This window comes from Amphiura filiformis, chromosome 14, assembly GCF_039555335.1.
Source record: "Amphiura filiformis chromosome 14, Afil_fr2py, whole genome shotgun sequence".
In the NCBI taxonomy this organism is placed as follows: domain Eukaryota; kingdom Metazoa; phylum Echinodermata; class Ophiuroidea; order Amphilepidida; family Amphiuridae; genus Amphiura; species Amphiura filiformis.
In genome coordinates, this window is record NC_092641.1 from 18847253 (window position 1) to 18867220 (window position 19968).

The 19968-nt window shown below is 38.3% G+C and overlaps 1 protein-coding gene across 1 annotated transcript in view; it reads right to left on the reverse strand.

Moving 5' to 3' along the window:
- Positions 1 to 15382, reverse strand: part of LOC140169252 (uncharacterized) — a 42739-nt gene extending 27357 nt beyond the window's left edge. Inside the window, exons 1-4 of the mRNA XM_072192509.1 lie at positions 15356 to 15382; positions 13871 to 14023; positions 12655 to 12849; positions 11211 to 11366 (exon numbers count right to left, since the gene is read on the reverse strand). Coding sequence (XP_072048610.1) covers positions 11211 to 11366; positions 12655 to 12849; positions 13871 to 14023; positions 15356 to 15382 — 531 coding nt within the window. The remainder of the gene's footprint in view (positions 1 to 11210; positions 11367 to 12654; positions 12850 to 13870; positions 14024 to 15355) is intronic.
- Positions 15383 to 19968: the final 4586 nt, after the last annotated feature.

Sequence of the window (19968 nt, forward strand, 5' to 3'; positions counted from 1 at the left end):
ATGGCGCCCACCTGATGTGCCTGCCGATGAAGAGTGGAAGGTAGTGCACCAAATTGTGGTACCAAAAGTCTACCACACTGAAGTTATTAACATAGCACATGATAGTCCCATGGCAGGGCATTTGGGTGTTAAGAAAACTCATGAAAGAATTCTGAGACATTTCTGGTGGCCCACTCTCAGAAAAGATGTTTCTGAATATTGCAAAACATGTCACATATGCCAAGTAGTAGGGAAGCCAAATCAGAAAATACCCCTGCTCCATTAAAGCCAATTCCAGCCTTTGATGAACCATTTAGTAGGGTTATTATTGATTGTGTAGGCCCCCTACCAAAGACTAAGTCAGGTAATCAGTACCTTCTGACAATTATGTGCGCGTCAACACGCTTTCCTGAAGCCATACCCTTGAGAAATATTAAGGCAGTGACAATAGTGAAAGCTTTAACCAAGTTCTTCACATTTGTGGGGCTCCCCAAGTCCATACAGTCAGATCAAGGATCAAACTTTACTTCTGGAGTATTTCAGCAGGTCATGTATCAATTAGGTATAGAACAGTATACCTCAAGTGCTTACCATCCAGAATCACAAGGTGCACTAGAAAGGTTCCACCAAACATTAAAAAACATGATTAGGACATACTGTTTGGAATTTCAGAGGGACTGGGATGAGGGAGTACACTTGTTGTTGTTTGCTGCTAGGGAAGCTGTTCAGGAAACTTTGGGATTTAGTCCTTTTGAGTTAGTGTTTGGACACACAGTGCGGGGCCCTTAAAGTTGTTGAAAGAAAAGTGGCTCAATAAGAAATCAGTTATTAATTATGCGGCTTCCGCCGCCATTTTCAAGCATAGGCTTAACAGAGTAACTGATATCGCCAAAGAAAACTTGAAACAGGGTCAAGCCAAAATGAAACAATGGTATGATAAACATGCCAAAGAGAGAGTGTTCAAACCAGGTGAAAAAGTTCTAGTACTGTTTCCAATTCCAGGACACCCATTACAAGCCAGATATCATGGCCCATGTGAGGTAGAGTCCAAAGTGGGTGAAGTAGATTATATTATCAAGACTCCTGGTAGACGCAAGAGCAGGCAGTTATGCCACATAAATATGCTCAAAGAGTGTGTTGAAAGAAGTGACAGTGGCATTCCAAAACCTGTGTGTACAGTAAAACATGCTGATAATGTAGACAAACATGCTTTACTTATAAACTAAATAAATACAGAAACAATATGAGGAACACCTGGAAAATACTTACAAATATACTGAATAAAAACAAAAAAAAAAGTTCAAACTTCACCACCAAATTTCGTGATAATGATAAAGTATACACAGATCCAAATGACATTGCAAATGGCTTCAATAATTACTTTGTTAACATAGGTCCAAATTTGGCTTCATCAATTGAATGTATTCCAGGTATTGATTATTCGCATTATCTGTCAAAGAGTAAGACCAGTCATAACAACAGCATGTTTTTACACCTATCATTGAGCAAGAAATCCTAAAAATAATCAATGGATTGGACTCCAACAAAAGTCCAGGGTATGATGGACTTGGTTCATTTATAATAAAAAAAAGTTGCTCCAATGATAGTAAAACCACTTCAGATAATTTTTAACGAGTCTATTTGTACTGGTAAAATACCTGACTGTTTTAAAGTAGCGAAGGTAATTCCACTGTATAAGAAGGATGATAATGATTTGTTTTCGGGTTGTCGCCCAGTGTCTGTTTTGCCAGTTTTCTCGGGGATTCTGGAGCGGCTTGTGTTTGGCGGATGCATGTCGTATTTAGATCACCATCGCATTTTATATAAACGTCAGTATGGTTTTAGAAGAAACCACAGCACACGTGTGGCAGTGGTTGACTTGGTTGACAAGGTTACTGAAGCTGTTGACAATGACAATTTTGCAGCAGGTGTGTTTTTGGATTTATCAAGGGCATTTGATGCTATGGACCATACGGTATTGCTTGATGGGCTCTGTCACTGTGGTTTTGGAGGTGTTGCACGCAGATGGTTTGGGGATTGTTTGAGTAATAGAAAGCAATGTGTTTGTTGTGATGGTGTTCCATCTCGACAGCGAACTCTTGCTTGCGGTGTGCCTCGGGGTTCGATGCTGGGTCCACTGCTTTTCGTTATGTATGTTGGCGATGTTCACTTAATTGCTGAGTCACTTGGTGTGATTTCATTTGCTGATGACACCAGTTTATTTTGCTCTCACAATCAGTTTGTTGAGGAGGTCTTCAACAGAGAGCTTATTAATGTGAATAGATGGTTCCAGGTAAATAAATTATCTGTCAATGCTAAAAAAACGAATTATATGTTGCTCGGTACCATGAGGAGCACAGGGCCTGAGTGCAATTTGCGGTTGTTTCTTGACTCTGACAGGCACTCGAGAACACCGCTTGAAGGGGTGCCAAGCACTAGGTTTCTAGGTCTACAAATTGGCCAGAATGTCACTTGGAAGGAACATATTGATGATATTGTGGAGACATGTTCAAGAAATGTCGGTGTCATTAATGAGTTGAGAAACTTCCTCCCGCGTGGGGCGTTGTATGCGTTGTGTTGCTCTTTGATGTTGCCGTGTATCAGTTGTGGTGTCTTGGCTTGGGGATGTGCATGTTCATCATGCATGGATGGTCTTTTTGAAGTTCAAGGGAGGGCACTTCGTATTGTGGGTGCAAGTGGTTATGGAGGTAGCACAAATCCCTTACTGATTGGGTGTGGTACTTTGAGTGTCGGGGATGTGTGTACATTTGGACTTGGTTTGTTTGTGTGCAAACATGGTGGTGGACTTTTGCCGAGTGTTTTTGATGATTTATTTGTAAAACAGTCTAAGATCCATGACTTGAATACCAGATATAAAGATCGTCTGAGGCTTCCATTTATCAAAAGAGCTTTCTGTGAAAAATCTATTAAATATGCAGCTACTAAGTTATGGAATAATGTTGATAACAGTATTAAAAGTTCATCATCGATTAATCAATTCCGCCATGTATTTAAAAAAACATCTCATGCAAAGTTATTGTTAATTCCTATTGTATCTGATTTATGTGACCACATTGGATATTTATATTTTATATTACTTATTGTTGTGCATTTCTTATTTACTATTGTTGCACCCATAGTGGGTAGGAGAACATGAAAACTAATATGAGATACTGTATTAGGATCACATATTAAGTATCATGTGAGAGTATACTCTTGTACTCCAGAAGACAGGATCACATATTAAAGAAAAAGCGCCCTCTGTTGTTATTAATCGTATTTAATGCGTATTTACAACGTTGTGAATAAATATTTGACACCATAGAATATAAAAACTAGTAATTTGATAAGTTAAAATAAGATTTTTAACGGAATAAATCTAAATAATATGATTATGCAGTTTATTCCGTTAAATATTTACCCCATAATTTCCCTCATTCTTCAGGCCCTGCCTCTATCGGGTGCTAATTTAAAGTTTAAGCTTGATTGCTATTGTTTCTTTGTAAGCCTGCGGCGCAACCTTGAACAATATTGTCCTTGAGATAACGCCCCGTAGCCACCCCCAGCCAGCCCCATACCTCATTTCTACTTTTAACATACCCATATCCTGCTTTTTATATTCCATAGTGTCGCACACTTTAATATGTGATCCTGTCTTCTGGAGTACAAGAGTATACTCTCACATGATACTTAATATGTGATCCTAATACAGTATCTCATATTAGTTTTCATGTTCTCCTACCCACTATGGGTGATTGTTTACTGTTATTTTTCATGTATTTAGGTTAATTCATATCAAGATATGACAGCTTACTGTTGCTTCTTCATTGAAATGACAATCTGCTGCCATGTCTAATGATGAATTAACCAATCAAGGATCACAGACTTTCAGGCCTCTTCTTGGCCTTTCCTGTGATTCCTTCACTCTCACTTGTATTATGATTTTGTATGTATCCTATGTATATTTGCTATTTGATGAGTGAAAAAAATAAATGAATGAAATGAATGAATGAAATGATGTAGACAAAATCGCCAATGTACACAAGAGTAAAGATGACAATTCTGATGTCACATTTGACCAGGATAAAGAGCTGGAGCACAAAGAGTATAATGTAAAATTGAACAATTCTGATGTGCTCACTAATTTGGACTCAAAGATAGGTCATCTTTCTCAAGATCAACAAAGTCAAATTGCAAATTTGATTCACAAATTTGACAATATATTTCCTGATACGCCAAGTAGAACAAATGCTGCATTTCATGATGTAGATGTTGGTGATACAAAACCAATCAAGCAGCATCCTTACAGAGTCAATCCATTGAAAATGGAACATCTCAAATGAGATTAATTATATGCTAGACAATGATATCATAGAACCAAGTAGTAGTGAGTGGAGTTCACCATGCATTCTTGTTCCCAAGCCTGATGGTTCATACCGATTGGTCGCAGACATGAGAGCTGCAAATGTTCATTCAAAGACAGACTCGTACCCTATTCCAAGAATTGATGATTGCATAGACAAAATTGGGAATGCAAAATTTGTTAGCAAATTTGATCTTTTGAAAGGGTACTGGCAGGTTCCACTCACAGACCGTGCCAAAGAGATTTCTGCCTTTTGTACACCATATGGTCTTTACCAATACAAAGTTATGCCATTTGGGTTGAAAAACGCACCCGCAACATTTCAGAGAATGGTAAATCAAATTGTGGCAGACATAGAAGGATTTGAAGCGTATGTAGATGATTTGATTGTTTACAGTCAAACTTGGGAACAACACATGGAACAACTCCATCAATTGTTTAAGAAGCTGTCTAAAGTACAGTTGACAGTCAATCTGGTAAAAAGTGAGTTTTGCCATGCCACGGTCACATACTTGGGATATGTTGTAGGTCAAGGTCAGGTGAAACCTATCAAAGCCAAAGTTGAAGCAATTGAGCAATACCCCACACCTGTAAACAAGAAGGCACTCATGAGATTTCTATGAATGGTTGGCTATTATAGAAAGTTTTGTCCAAACTTTTCAGAGATAGCAAGTCCTTTGACTGATTTGTTGAAGAAAGATGCAAAATTCATTTGGTCAGAACAGTGTGAAGACGCTTTTCACAAAGTCAAATCAATACTCATGAGTTCACCAGTACTTACTGCACCTGATTTTCAGAAGCAGTTCAAGTTGACTGTTGATGCCAGTGACATAGGCTGTGGAGGTGTTGTGATGCAAGAGGGTGAAGGTCAAATAGATCACCCCATTTGTTACTTTTCAAGGAAATTCAACAAGCACCAGAGAAATTACTCCACAATTGAGAAGGAGTGTCTAGCATTGCTATTAGCATTGATACATTTTGATGTGTATTTGGGTACCACAGTATACCCTGTGCTTGTTTTCACAGATCACAATCCCCCCACCTTCATCAACAGGATGAAGAACAAAAACCAAAGACTGGTGAGGTGGAGTTTGACCTTGCAAGAGTACAATCTGGACATCAAACATATTAAGGGAAAAGACAATGTAATGGCTGATGCCCTGTCCAGAATTGCATAAAACCTGCCAAACAAAAATTTCCTTTAAAAGGGAAGTTGTGTGTGACAAGTAGTCACTGCATGATGAGTTAAATACTCAAAGTTGATAATATATATGTTGAAGTTGATGTAAAAGAAGAAAACATTTAAGAAAGTTTTCATTACATTCAAACTTTCTTCTTTTAAGGGGGAGGGTGTGATGTGCCCTGAGTAATTTAATTTAATTTGATTATTTAACTTTGTTTACAAGCTGAAAGTATGTCATGAGATGGGAAAGCCCCTTGTACGTGCAAGATAATGGTGTGGAAAGTCATTTTTGGAATTCCCCCAAATTATTGTAAACAAAGTCAGATCTATGTTTGGAACTTGGAAATCCCCAGTTCAGTATATTGCACCATAGTCAGACCCCCCCAGGAAGTGATGTAATGTGAAAGGTGAATGTGTATTATTGATATTGGGAAATCCCAAGATTGCAGCAATGTTGTGAAAATGTGATTGAAGTAATGGTTTATTAATAGATGATGGGGTTTTTGCATGAGTACTGATATAAAAAGCTGGAGGCTTTTTGTTGGGACTTTACAGAATGCCATGGGAGATTGAGATACTCCACATGTGTGTGATGGTCTTCGTGCTTCAAAAAAAGAAGTACATTTTAACCAGTTTATATAGCCAATAATTGAGCTAATTTTGATACAGCAACGAAGGAGATAGCGAGCAAACAAATGTGCTCTTCCTCATCGAAGGATTAAAGTTCTTCTGTCGAATTGCTGGAATTTGCTGGTATTTTGAAGACAACGCATCTGTCAAAAACAGCGGAGCTGTGTTAAAGAAACCTGTTCCCTGGAGAAAGAGAGAATGGTGAAAGAAACACCATTTTTGGAGAAAGCAGCACAAGGAGATATATTTGTGGAGATAGCAGCGCAAAGGAGATTGGAGGAAGCATCATCATTTCCGTATGAGGATTTTATACGCAAGGATTTATAAATGCAAGTGTACTATGGACTTCGCTGATTTTCGCAGGACAAGTGAATAAGGATATATTACATCAGTCGTCCAGAACATTGCAAGAACTCTAGAATCACCAACAAGAAGACCGCTGGTTAAGTACCTATAGAATAAAACTGATTGTGTGATTTTATTGTAATTGTTGTTATATGTACCAAGCATACTTTGTTTTCAATTAAAGACTTAGATTTGTTAGCTTAAAATCAAACAGTGTATTTGTGTTGTGCATTCGTGTGAGTTCGGGTAAAAGGTGATTTTGGCCTTGAGTAAGTACGACTCGTATCAAAATAAACAAGTGAATTTTGAAATGCGATTTGAATGAGTTCAAAGAATGTGCTTGACGAATGTGAATTAGTAACCTATTCCATAGTGTGGGAGTGACCGATGTGGATAATAAAAAAGAAACATGTTCAGTAATACATTCCGGTGACTGACCATTGACGGCTTTGTATGTGAGAAGTAGAATCTTGTAAATGATGCGTTTGTGGATAGGCAACCAATAATTGTTCTAACACGCCGGAAATATGATCAGATTTCTATGTTCTGGTGATGAGACGCTCGACAGTGTTTTGGATTCGTTAAAGTTTGTCAAACTGGGCACAAGGTAAGCTATAAAGAAATGAGTTGCCGTTGTCGAGATGAGATATTATAAAGGCATTTATAAGTCGTTCAGTTTGAGTATTGTCAAGATATTTCCTTATTTGGCTGATCTTCCAGATGGCAGTTGCAGTACGACAAATGTTTGTAACATGATTGTTCAGAGAGAGTTTATCATCAACAAGGATGTTCAAATCACAGCCTCAGGTAAGGGATCAATGAGTGATTGTCACAGGAGGTTGAGCAGAGTTAATGAATCGGGAAATGAAATGGATAAGTTCCGTTTTTGAATCATTGCGTTTCAGTTTGTTCTGAATCATCCATGCTTTCACATCTTCAATGCACTGTTCAAGTCTTGAAAGCACATTTGTTGTTTCAGATTTTTTAATATTTTTGTATATTTGAGAGTCATCAGCATATTTCATTTTCTCTCAACCATGAGCATTGATAATATAATCAACCGGAGAAATATACATGGTGAACAGCTGAGGTCCGAAAACGGAGCACTGTGGGACTCCACAAAACAACATGTGTTTATCAGAAACAGTGTTATTAATATTAACAATCTGAGAGTGGCCAATCAAGTATGATCTGAAAAAGGCAAGAACAATGCCATGAATTCCAAATCTCTCGGAAATACGCTGTAGCAGAAGTTCCTGATCAATCGTATCGAATGCAGTGCCAAGTCATTCATTACACGAACCATAGCAGTTTCGGTCGAATGAAACCTCCGATAGGCAGACTGTGTTATGGCATGCAGATTATTTGCTTGCAGATGTTCATTCAACTGTTTTGACACAACACGCTTTACAATCTTAACGACATAGTATATATAGATTAGAAACTGGTCTGCAATTACTGAGACTCTCTTTGTCGAAGTTACTCTTTTTCAAAAGAGGAGTTACAAGAGTAATCTTATATAAAAAACAGGGAAAATCCCGGAGGTTTAAATTTACTTCATTACAATACAGCTCCAGTTTCTGAAGTCCTTGTAGGGTGTTGTACCAAACAGTATTTCCAGTGGCAGTAATACGATCATTTTGCCCAAAATATGACAATATTTTGAGATTTTTTCCCTGACTTTGGGAAAACTGGGGGGTGGCAAATAAAAAACTGGGGGAGGGAATGTCCTCTTGCCCATCTGGCCCCGCCACTGCCTATTTCTCTGGGTTTTGTATCACCCAGGAAGCACAGTGGATTGCTATTATTACCACAAAATATCACTTTTTGTGGGCTGTTGTTGTTGTCAATTATGACCAACAAATAAATCGCACTCCAGTATAGTATGTCGCGGTAGGCAGAATTATAGTTTTCAGAATTAACGCTGATTCAATTATGTTTTATGGCAATCAGTAAAAAAGCGGGTTATAGGGTATAGGTTATAGATTGTTTTACGAAGTAGAAGCCTGCGGTAATAAATGAATACATGAATACAAAAGCCACCTAAGTCCATGCGAAGTTATTTTGAGAGAAAAACCCGTGTATCATTTAAATTCCTTCAGTTAGATTTACCTGGTCAATATGGTAAGTTTTACGTGCAAATGAGTGGATTAACCTGTATTAGGTATGACGATTAGCATTTCAGGGACTTCGTGGGGTTCATTTTAAATTTTGGACTTAGGTGGTGTTTTTAATCATATACAAAGACAACAATGTTAGAATGAGATTACCACTAGTAAGATAATACAAAATAAAGCACACAGGTATGTATAATGTTGATAAGCATTCTGCCATGTAATATAAACCACACACTTTCCTTTATTAAACCCATTTGTTGTTCAAAAGTCATTCTCTATCAATGAATGTGTTACAAGTTTACTTTTATACATTCTGGTTTTTAATTAATGTGTTACAATACTCAAATCATGTAATTGGGTGATTCTTTCATACATGCTATTTTTCACATGCCCAATAGACACAGAGAATGAATTTGAGTTGTTCTTTCATGCATATGACAGGCCTATGTATAGCAACAATTTCCCATGCTTAACTCAATTTGGCCAAAGTATGGACTTAGGTGGCTTTTGTATTCATATATTCATTAATGTATTATCTAAATTTATATTGTATCCCCCATAAATTAATAAACATACACAAACACAAACAAAAAGACCACTACAACAATACATTATTTGTGCATTTTGTGTTTTGCTTCGGGACAGGATGATTTACATTAATGCTATTGATTTATTCTCAATGATAAATAATCTTGATAGAAGAGTGTATCTGATTTCTGTATTTTACATTTTTGATAGAAGAGTGTATCGGATTTCTGTATTTTATATTTTTTATCTATAAAGGTTTAAATGGCAGAAATTGCAAAGGACAATGATGCGTAAAAAAGACTTAAATTTACAATCTTAGTTATTACAGGAGGTAAATCATCAAAACAGTTTCTAAGCAGATGGGTATTGGATATGCCCGACAAGCGCTAGATATAGAGTCTCCATGATGACCTTGCGAACATCTTCATGATCAACCCGATGAAATTGGTTAAGACAGGCACTACAATTATCATGAAGATCAACTGATACCTTCAGGTCAGATGACTGATTGAGACTCTCAGGTAATTGGTAAATTTTGTTCTCAAAAAAGGAAGTAAATTGTATCTGTAGCAATACTGCCCAACGCTTCAGGTGAAGCCAAACAAACAGGAATGGTTGTGTACATGCGGAATGCTATTAATTGCAGTTGCTTTAGGTAGTTGGTTGCTTGGTTCTTAAATTCTTTGGAGTCTTATATCGTGGTGATGTGGTAGGGTAGTTTGTTCCAGTCTTCTACTGTCCTTGGCAGAACCAGATGTGCAATGTTTTTTGTGCCTACACGTTCCGACACTAAGTTGTAACAGAGTTGTGACTACGTTTTCATATTATATAGGCCTACCACTCATTACAACCAGTTTTTTCATATTCGTCTTTATCGTTCATGATAGATTTTTTTTGTATAAATTATGGCAATAGCCAATATCGAAAGCAAAACCATGAAAAAACCGACCTGATGAAAAAGTTAAAAATGGAGAAGAAAAAGAAAACTACAACTACCGGAAGTGACCCGGGTACAGCGCTCGAAATAAGGCGCGTCCTTGCGTCAAATACCCGTGGAAGTAGGCCCGGACCCGCAAATTTTGTACGCTACGGGTCCGCGTGACCCGTAAAAATTGAACCAAGCAAAGAGCAGAAAATCCAAGTTTTGTTGTTCCACTAGAAAATCTGGTTCACATAATAGGTCCAGCTCCCTGAGTACTCTTTCATTTTAGTTTCCCATCAAGTTTTCAAGCCGGTTTTGCCATTTTCTACAATCTAGACATATCGTGATCGCCGTAGCTAATTCTCTCTCTTGAAATTTCAAAGGAATGGGTCCGGCGTCGGACCCTTGAAAATTGGTGAGGACCCTTGAAATTTCAAAGGCAAGGGTTCAGAAGACCCTTGGATTTTTCTTCTTATTTCGAGGCCTGCCCGGGTACCTCTAGCATAAAATCATAACGCGCTAACCAATTACGCCACGCAACCAGCTTCTTCCATTATGGAATTTTTAGACTTTTATACTACCGCCGTAAAGCTAGAGTCTCGTTGCCTATTCGCCGCAAACGGACCATATACAAAGGACTTGTGGCGTAGGATATCAAAATCATATTCGAGGCGAGCATTTGAGCACGCTCTGGGTCTGAATCTGTCAAATGAAGGTCCATTTATGACCCTAGACCTAAATGGCGATGAGCGTTGAGTTCGCTTATATTGCATTGAACAGCAAAGTGGTTCGAGGGAAAGTCTCTAACAATATTAATATTGGAGACCAAGCCATCAGATTTTCTGGTCAGAATAAGGTCTAATGTGTGACCAGAAATATAAGTAGCTCCTCAGCAGATTCAATGAAGTCCAAAAATTGAGATGCTTCCCAACAAGACTAACAAGAAAACAAAAAATAAGAATTCATAAAATATTTTGTCAGTACGAGTTTGTAACCTAGGTATCTTAACCAATTTGGTTACCAAGCGTTTTTTTTTAAATCTATGACCCTCATAGTGAACCTGAATATTTAAACCGGCGTCGTGCCGGGCTCCGATTTCACTCAAAAGCATATCAAATTCATACGACCAAGAACTATGCTTACATCTGCAGGTCTCCTAAAAAGCAAGTCGAACTTTTCCATTAACTCAAGTAGTTCGTCTTTAATGTCCTTCCAGTCCTTCCACACGTGATCTATGAGTTCATTTCTCAAAATGCCATTGTCTTCTAGTTCCTGCCACTTGTCGCAGAACTCCGGATCCTATACAATTAGAAGGCTTTGATTAGCATTTTAAAGGTAAAGATTAAAAATTCTCGCAAACGTAAGAAGGCGTCAAAGACAAACGCATACTGACCCTATTACCCTCCATTTGCATGACGCCTATTTTCTTAAAATATTTTAAGCTCAAAGCTCAAAAGTCCCCTTTAAAGCGTTGTTTTTTCATACCAACTTGGCCGCGAACAAGAGGAGTTGGAATAGATGCTTTCCCCTCGGACACGGGGTCTTAGGGGCCCATAAAAAGTAAAGATATCATAATGGGCCCAATAAAAGCCAATAAAGGTTCTTAGGTGCCGTTAAAAACCAAGGACATATACCTTCATGGGCCATTTGCCATTTATCGGTCCACTAATGTCTCTTTTCATCGCTTTTTACCCATTATTTTATTCCCAGAGCTACGACCGGCAATCAAAAATTACCATAGGATGGGGGTGGTGAGGCCCACCATTGGTTTCTACAGTAAAACCCGTGAGTTTTATTTCGTTCTTGTAAACTTATTCTAAGAGCTACTGACTTGTTAGTTAGCTGAAATGGTAATTTTCTTTAGGAAAACATTCTGTAAAAATCGCATTTTCGTAGAATTTTTAGCCGAAATTCAATCTTGTCTATACTTTTGTACATAGCCAGAATTGTCAAATTTTGCATGGGCGCGCTCACATTATGACGTCATAACGATTTTATGTTTGGAACTTTTTTACTTATTTTGGTACCCCTGGATAGAGGTGAGCCATGATAGCTATATGTCGATATCAAGTATGAGGGTTTTTTAATTAGGGGTTGCAACAACCCTCTCCTTTCGTAGTTCAAATGATCAAAAAGTAGTTCTAGGGTTAAGGTGTCGCTTCTATCCGGGCCCACTAAGATATATTTTCTAATGGAACCCATTATAATGTTATTTTTCTTTGCATTCTTACGAATTCCCCAATATTCGACGAGGATTATGTATCCAGAATCCATGCAATCCCCCCCCCCTTATGTTTCTAACCAAATTTAAAGCAAGTATTTGGCCATTTTAGAATATAATTTGCTTTTTTTGGCAAGCTTCGCGTGCATTTGCCATTCAAAGTATTTGATCTAACTTTTCGTGCACTTCGGGCGATATCTTTTCCAAAAGGTTATTCTGTAATATGGGGAGCTAAAGACGCTTCCACTAAATATCTATGTATAAAGACAAGTGTTATATTTTTGGTGTTATAATCATTCATATTAATACATATAGTTTTTACTATGTTACAGTACAGGATCCAGTGAAATAAACAGAAGTACTTGCCTGATCTCGAAGAGCTGAAACAGTAATAACTGCCTTGAACACATCAATGAGCCATTGCGGGTCCAAGATGACAGTGTTCCTCAAGGTTTTATCTTCTTCAAACCAGATGATGGTTCCCAGATCATGATACAGACCCAGCATGGTGGTAAACTGTGACTCATCTGTGATGTCACATTTAGCTGCTAACGCTTTCGCCTGTATACAATTTTTAAACATCAATTGAAATTACATAAGACTTAAAATTAATTGCCTGAAATATGCAGATAGTTTTAGCTTTGCCGCTAACCGGTGTACATGGCTTAGATACGGAATGGGAAAGACAGAAAGATGTACAGACCACGGAAAGTATTCATAAGTATTTAGAGGACCTTTCTTCAGCACTGAAAGGTTGAGGTTACGGTTTTGGTTCCGACCATCTTTTCAAATTTCCCCCATTACCGTTTCGTGGATAATATTATATGCCAAAAATACTCCATAATAAAAAGTAATATATTTTGTCATCAGATATTAATTTTCACTTGTTCTGAAATTGGGTTTGTACATGGAATATTCTAGAAATTCTATGGACAATGTTAATGAGTAAAGTTTATATGCTTAAATAAGCACATAATTATTTCCAAAAGAGAACCAGTCTATTAGGCGGAGGCGCCGTATTTGGCTGCGACAGGAAACGCAGTCTGGCGACCAAAATCGGACGTTGTCTGGGTTGGGCGGTGAGTGACGATGTCTCGACGGAGCCCGACAGCAAGCGTGGAGGTCAGGCGGCTAGCGGCAGGGAACGGTGGCTGTATCGTCAGGGTTCGGAATGTGACGTCACTTGCCTTTGTTTTTGACAACAACTAGCAACGAATTTGCGATGACTTCAAAACGACTAAAGGAATCTGAACGGAATCACAACTATTTTTTTGCCGTCAACATGCTGAGAATTTACCGACGGACGCCACTGAAAATTTCGGCCCTGAATTATAGGCAACACACGATGATTGACGGGAAATTCAAAATTACAAATCGCAGCATAAGGTTGGTTGCAGTCGACCCCCCCCCCCCCATTCGTCCTAGTGTGAGCCAGCCTTAATACATGTATTTTGACATTATTGACATTAAATTTCTATATGGATTATTGTCACGTTCCCAATGCCTTAAATATTAGAGTGTATAGGAGGTATATAGCAGTAAAACGCATACCAGTCTTTTAATGAAGTAAATTGTAATATACCTCATTTAATGTCATGTAAGGTTTACTGCCATCGGTGCCTAGAGTTTCAATCACAGCTTTATGAAACTTCAGCCACTTGATCGGGTATTCTTCTTTCATGTGTGGTGCATCCATAGCAGCATTTGCGATAGCTTTCTTCGTGTCCGTAAATGCCTGAAAATACAAAAAAAATGGATGTTGAATATTACGTTTAAATCTTGTAAGCACACGTGCAATTAAGCCCTATTACACCGCAGTTTGAACCTCAAAATATGCGCATTCCACCCACTTTAAAAATGGGGTGCCAAATTTTCATACATCTTTTAACCTATTCTTCTGCCACGTCAAGCCCCAAATAATGATTAAGGAACCCCGATAAATACAATCGCTAAATTTACGAGCATTTTATTATTAGTTAGCCTCTCAGCCACGCGCAATTGGGAAATAGTGTTCACTTTATGTTTGAAGTCGATTCTAGACCAAAATTTTCCGAGGAACACGATCCCGTTGGGCCTTTTTTGAAAAAATGTGCCCAAAGTGCTCTTTTCCGGGGGTGCTCCCATTTTGGGGGTCAAAATTTGTTTTTAAGTATTATCTGGCCAAATATGGTATATTTGGTGTCTATTTATATGTTTTAGAGCATGGAAAATCTATTCTGATAGTTTTTAAAATAGCTGCCTTATGCTCAAAAATCTAAAATGGCGCCCAAAATGCCTTTTTTCCGGGGGTGCTCCCATTTTGGGGGCCAAAATTTGTTTTTAAGCATTCTCTGGCCAAATATGGTACATTTGGTGTCTCTTTATATGTTTTCGAGCATGACAAATCTATTCTGATAGTTTTTAAAATCAAAAATAGCTGCCTTATGCTCAAAAATCCATAATGGCGCCTAAAATGCAATATTTGTCCAAATTGAAATATTTCCCCATGTAGGAACATTTTTAAAATGATTTTAGTACTTATTTGCATTGTGTGGGGTACAAAGATCACAATCAATCTATTTTCAAAATTCAAACTGGCTGCTGCATACCCAAAACTCAAATTTGCGGCCAAAACGATGTAGTAATGTGGCCAAAAGAAAACAATGTTCCACAACTTTAGTATCGAAATTTAAGTGTTAGTCTAAATATAATCATGTAGAAATGTGTTGGCAGCAGTTTATGAAAGCTCAAAATGGTTGCTATTGGCTTGAAATCATACTAGTAATGTTCGTCACATAGCTCATAATGACTGTTTGTACTAGTATATTATAATGTTCTTAGGTTCAATTTGCATTTTCTCCTCTTCCACCATCTGTCTCACCTCATCTTCATTTGGAAGTGCCGAACCACGGTACCAAACGGGCTTAAGAACATCATTATCATCAAGTTCCCAGCCGTAGTATAGAGGATTCTGTTGTTTGAACGTACCAACCAGGCAATTAACCATACAGTTTACTACAAAGTTTGCACGTTGGATGTGGCATTTCATTGATTTACCGTCAGGGGGAAGCCTCTGAGACGGGGTTACCTTCCGCTTCTTTCCCTTTCCACACATTCTCATTGCATAGCGACTATCCCCTGCCGTCCTTTCCTTCCTTGGCCTGTTGTAAACTATGTGAAGTATGAAGTCTGTAACTTCATTAACATTGGCTGCAGTTCCTTCAAGGCTAGATAGAAGTTCTAGGCTTTCTGGATTCTGTTGATCTTGGTAAAGGCTCTCATTTTAGACCGGCCATAGAAAGGTTGCGTGAAGTCGCTGCCTGTTACTACATGAAAAGCAGGTAGGCTCTTGCAAATATCTCTTCCAAGGTGATTTGCAAGAGACCTAATATCATGGTACGTTATGCCTGCCCTTGACAGCCTGGTCCCTTGTCTGAAATACAGATTCTTAGTAGCATTTTCTGCTACAAATAGCAACAGAATAAATATATCTGTGTCATCAGCTACCACACATGCACAAGTATTATGTGTTGCAGTAGAATACACTGCGTGCAAAGCCAGGCGAGGGTCAGCTTCTCTTTGATAGGAGAACAGCTCTGGGATTTCTCGTATTACTGACTCTGGTTCTGACGGAAGGCAAACATACACATGACCCTTTGTGACAAAAACATTTCTTCCTAGAGTAGATTCATCGGATAAGATGAAATCAGCTAGAAGTTCCTTTGTAAGAAAGTCATTCCATTCACCAAGCTCTGGTAATTGTTGGTCAATGTGAGTTAATCTCCTTTCTCTTCCTTTGTCTGGACGACCCTTAGACAGATACAGTGTTGAATTATTGGGTCGACGATTGTCGTCGAACACTATATGAAGAATTCTACCTGGAAGCAACTTGAGGTGGTCGATGACTCTTTTCACCCACGATCTAAAGGTAAATGGCTTGAGACCATTTATTGTCATCATACTGACGATACGCATGGCATCGACGACACAACACTCTATGTTAATTGGTGCTGAGCAATTCGGCGCTGCAGGTGACAGGAGTTGTAAGCTATTTCTGAACAATGACTTGGGATTTGATCTACTTTTCACCTGTATTCACCTGTATTCACCTGTCTTCACGGGCTCCTGGTAAGACTATAGTCTCATTTTTGCCCACCCACACTTATCACAAAAACCACACTGCATGGTCCTTAAAAATTTGCCGAGGCCCTATGGCCTTTTAAGATCACAAACACTCTTGATGCCAAACTTCACTTCACTACAAAGTATCCCTTGCACTGTCAGATTGATGAAAGTATACTAATTTGCAACACAAACTTCATGGATGGCCATCATTCCCATTACTGCGTACACAACTGTTGGTTGACTACCACCACTCACATCACCGCTATGCCTGCATGTCGTCGACCCGATGATTCAACACTGTACCTGTCTAAGGGTCGTCCAGACAAAGGAAGAGAAAGAAGATTAACTCACCTTGACCAACAGTTACCACAGCTTGGTGAATGGGATGACTTCCTTACAAATGAATCCAACAAACTGCATCTAACGCAACTTCTAGCTGATTTCATCTGATGAATCTACTCTAGGAAGAGATGTTTTTGTCACAAAGGGTCATGTGTGTTTTGCCTTCCGTCAGAACCAGAGTCAGTAATACGAGAAATCCCAGAGCTGTTTTCCTATCAAAGAGAAGCTGACCCTCGCCTGGCTTTCCACGTAGTGTATTCTACTGCAACACATAATACTTGTGTGGAAGCTGATGACACAGATGTATTTATTCTGTTGCTATTTGTAGCAGAAAATGCTACTAAGAACCTGTATTTCAGACAAGGGACCAGGCTGCCAAGAGCAGGCATAACGTACCATGATATCAAGTCTCTTGCAAATCACCTTGGAAGAGATATTTGCAAGAGCCTACCTGCTTTTCATGTAGTAACAGGCAGCGACTTCACGCAACCTTTCTATGGCCGGTCTAAAATGAGAGCCTTTACCAAGATACAACAGAATCCAGAAAGCCTAGAACTTCTATGTAGCCTTGAAGGAACTGCAGCCAATGTTAATGAAGTTACAGTCTTCATACTTCACATAGTTTACAACAGGCCAAGGAGGGAAGAGACGACAGGGGATAGTCGCTATGCAATGAGAATGTGTGGAAAGGGAAAGAAGCGGAAGGTAACCCCGTCTCATAGGCTTCCCCCTGACGGTAAATCAATGAAATGCCACATCCAACGTGCACATTTTTTAGTAAACTGTATGGTTAATTGCCTGGTTGGTATGTTCAAACAACAGAATCCTCTATACTACGGCTGGGAACTTGATGATGATGATGTTCTTAAGCCCGTTTGGTACCATGGTTCAGCACTTCCAAATGAAGATGAGGTGACGTGAGATAGATGGTGGAAGAGGAGGAAGGGGATGAACCTCCAGAAGCAGTCATGCCGACTCCAGAAATCCCAACAGAACTAAGGGGAATGTTCTGATCAGCGACTCTGAAGATTCAGAGGACGAAGAAGTCCCGTTGAGTGAAGAGAGTTCAGAAGAGGACTCGTAAAAATGACAATTAATAACTATATGAAATAGGAAAATACGAAATAAACTTTATCGGCCATCTTGAATGTAACGGTAATTAAGGTAATTGGTGTTCAAAATGGCGATCAAAATGACCTGCGAACAGCAAATCACTATTAGGTGGTGTTTTAGTTCTTGCAGCTATTTTGGATTTTGAAGGGAGCTGTAATATAAGTTTAAATCAAGAAAATGCAAATTGAACCTAAGATCATTATCATAATACTAGTACAAACAGTCATTATGAGCTATGTGACGGACATTACTAGTATGATTTCAAGCCAATAGCAACCATTTTGAGCTTTCATAAACTGCTACCAACACATTTCTACATAATTATATTTAAACTAACACTTAATTTTCAACACTAAAGTTGTGGAACATTGTTTTCTTTTGGCCACATTACTACATCGTTTTGGAGGCCATTTTGAGTTTTGGGTATGCAGCAGCCATTTTGAATTTTAAAATAGATTGATTGTGATCTTTGTACCCCACACAATGCAAATAGGTACTAAAATCATTTTACAAATGTTCATACATGGGGAAATATTTCAAATGGCGATCAAAATGACCTGCGAACAGCAAATCACTATTAGGTGGTGTTTTAGTTCTTGCAGCTATTTTGGATTTTGAAGGGAGCTGTAATATAAGTTTAAATCAAGAAAATGCAAATTGAACCTAAGATCATTATCATAATACTAGTACAAACAGTCATTATGAGCTATGTGACGGACATTACTAGTATGATTTCAAGCCAATAGCAACCATTTTGAGCTTTCATAAACTGCTACCAACACATTTCTACATAATTATATTTAAACTAACACTTAATTTTCAACACTAAAGTTGTGGAACATTGTTTTCTTTTTGGCCACATTACTACATCGTTTTGGAGGCCATTTTGAGTTTTGGGTATGCAGCAGCCATTTTGAATTTTAAAAATAGATTGATTGTGATCTTTGTACCCCACACAATGCAAATAGGTACTAAAATCATTTTACAAATGTTCATACATGGGGAAATATTTCAATTTGGACAAATATTGCATTTTAGGCGCCATTTTGGATTTTTGAGCATAAGGCAGCTATAAAAAAAAAAAAAAACTATCAGAATAGATTTGTCATGCTCGAAAACATATAAAGAGACACCAAATATACCATATTTGGCCAGAGAATGCTTAAAAACAAATTTTGACCCCCAAAATGGGAGCACCCCCGGAAAAAAGGCATTTTGGGCGCCATTCTGGACTTTTGAGCATATGGCAGCTATTTTAAAAACTATCAGAATAGATTTTCCATGCTCGAAAACATATAAATAGACACCAAATATACCTTATTTGGCCAGAGTATGCTTAAAAACAAATGTTGACCCCCAAAATGGGAGCACTACCGGAAAAGGGCACTTTGGGCGCCATTTTGGATTTTTGAACAGAAGGCAGCTATTTTTGATTTTTAAAACTATCAGAATAGATTTTCCATGCTCGAAAACATATAAATAGACACCAAATATACCATATTTGGCCAGAGAATACTTAAAAACAAATTTTGACCCCCCGAATGGCAGCTCTGCCGAAAAAGGGCACTTTGGGCACATTTTTCAAAAAAGGCCCACCGGGATCGTGTTCCTCGGAAAATTTTGGTCTAGAATCGACTTCAAACATAAAGTGAACACCATTTCCCAATTGCGCGTGGCTGAGAGGCTAACTATATGGCTTACTCATGATTTGCCATCAAAAATCATATCTTTATGCCCAACAAAATACGATAAAAAGCTGCAAGTTGAATTATGGTTTTAAAAAAACACAATCGTAATCAAAAAGGTGTTTCGAGGTTCGAGGCCTGCGATATATGTGATATAAGTAACAACAATATTAAGTCTTCACTTAAAATTTCACCTGATGATAATGAATTGCACCCCAACTGGAAAAGTTGGTTGCGATTTTGCACCTCAAGAAAAAAAAATAATTCCAGGGCTGCTTGTAAGCTACATTTGAAAACGTCTCTTGACCTTGCAAGCAAATTAAAAGCCATGTCCTTGACAAGAAATTGCCCCAGTCTGGAAAGCTGGACTGAACAAGATCATTCTGCTGTAACTGCTGTAACTGAAGTAACTTAAACACTAAAGCTATCAAGACTA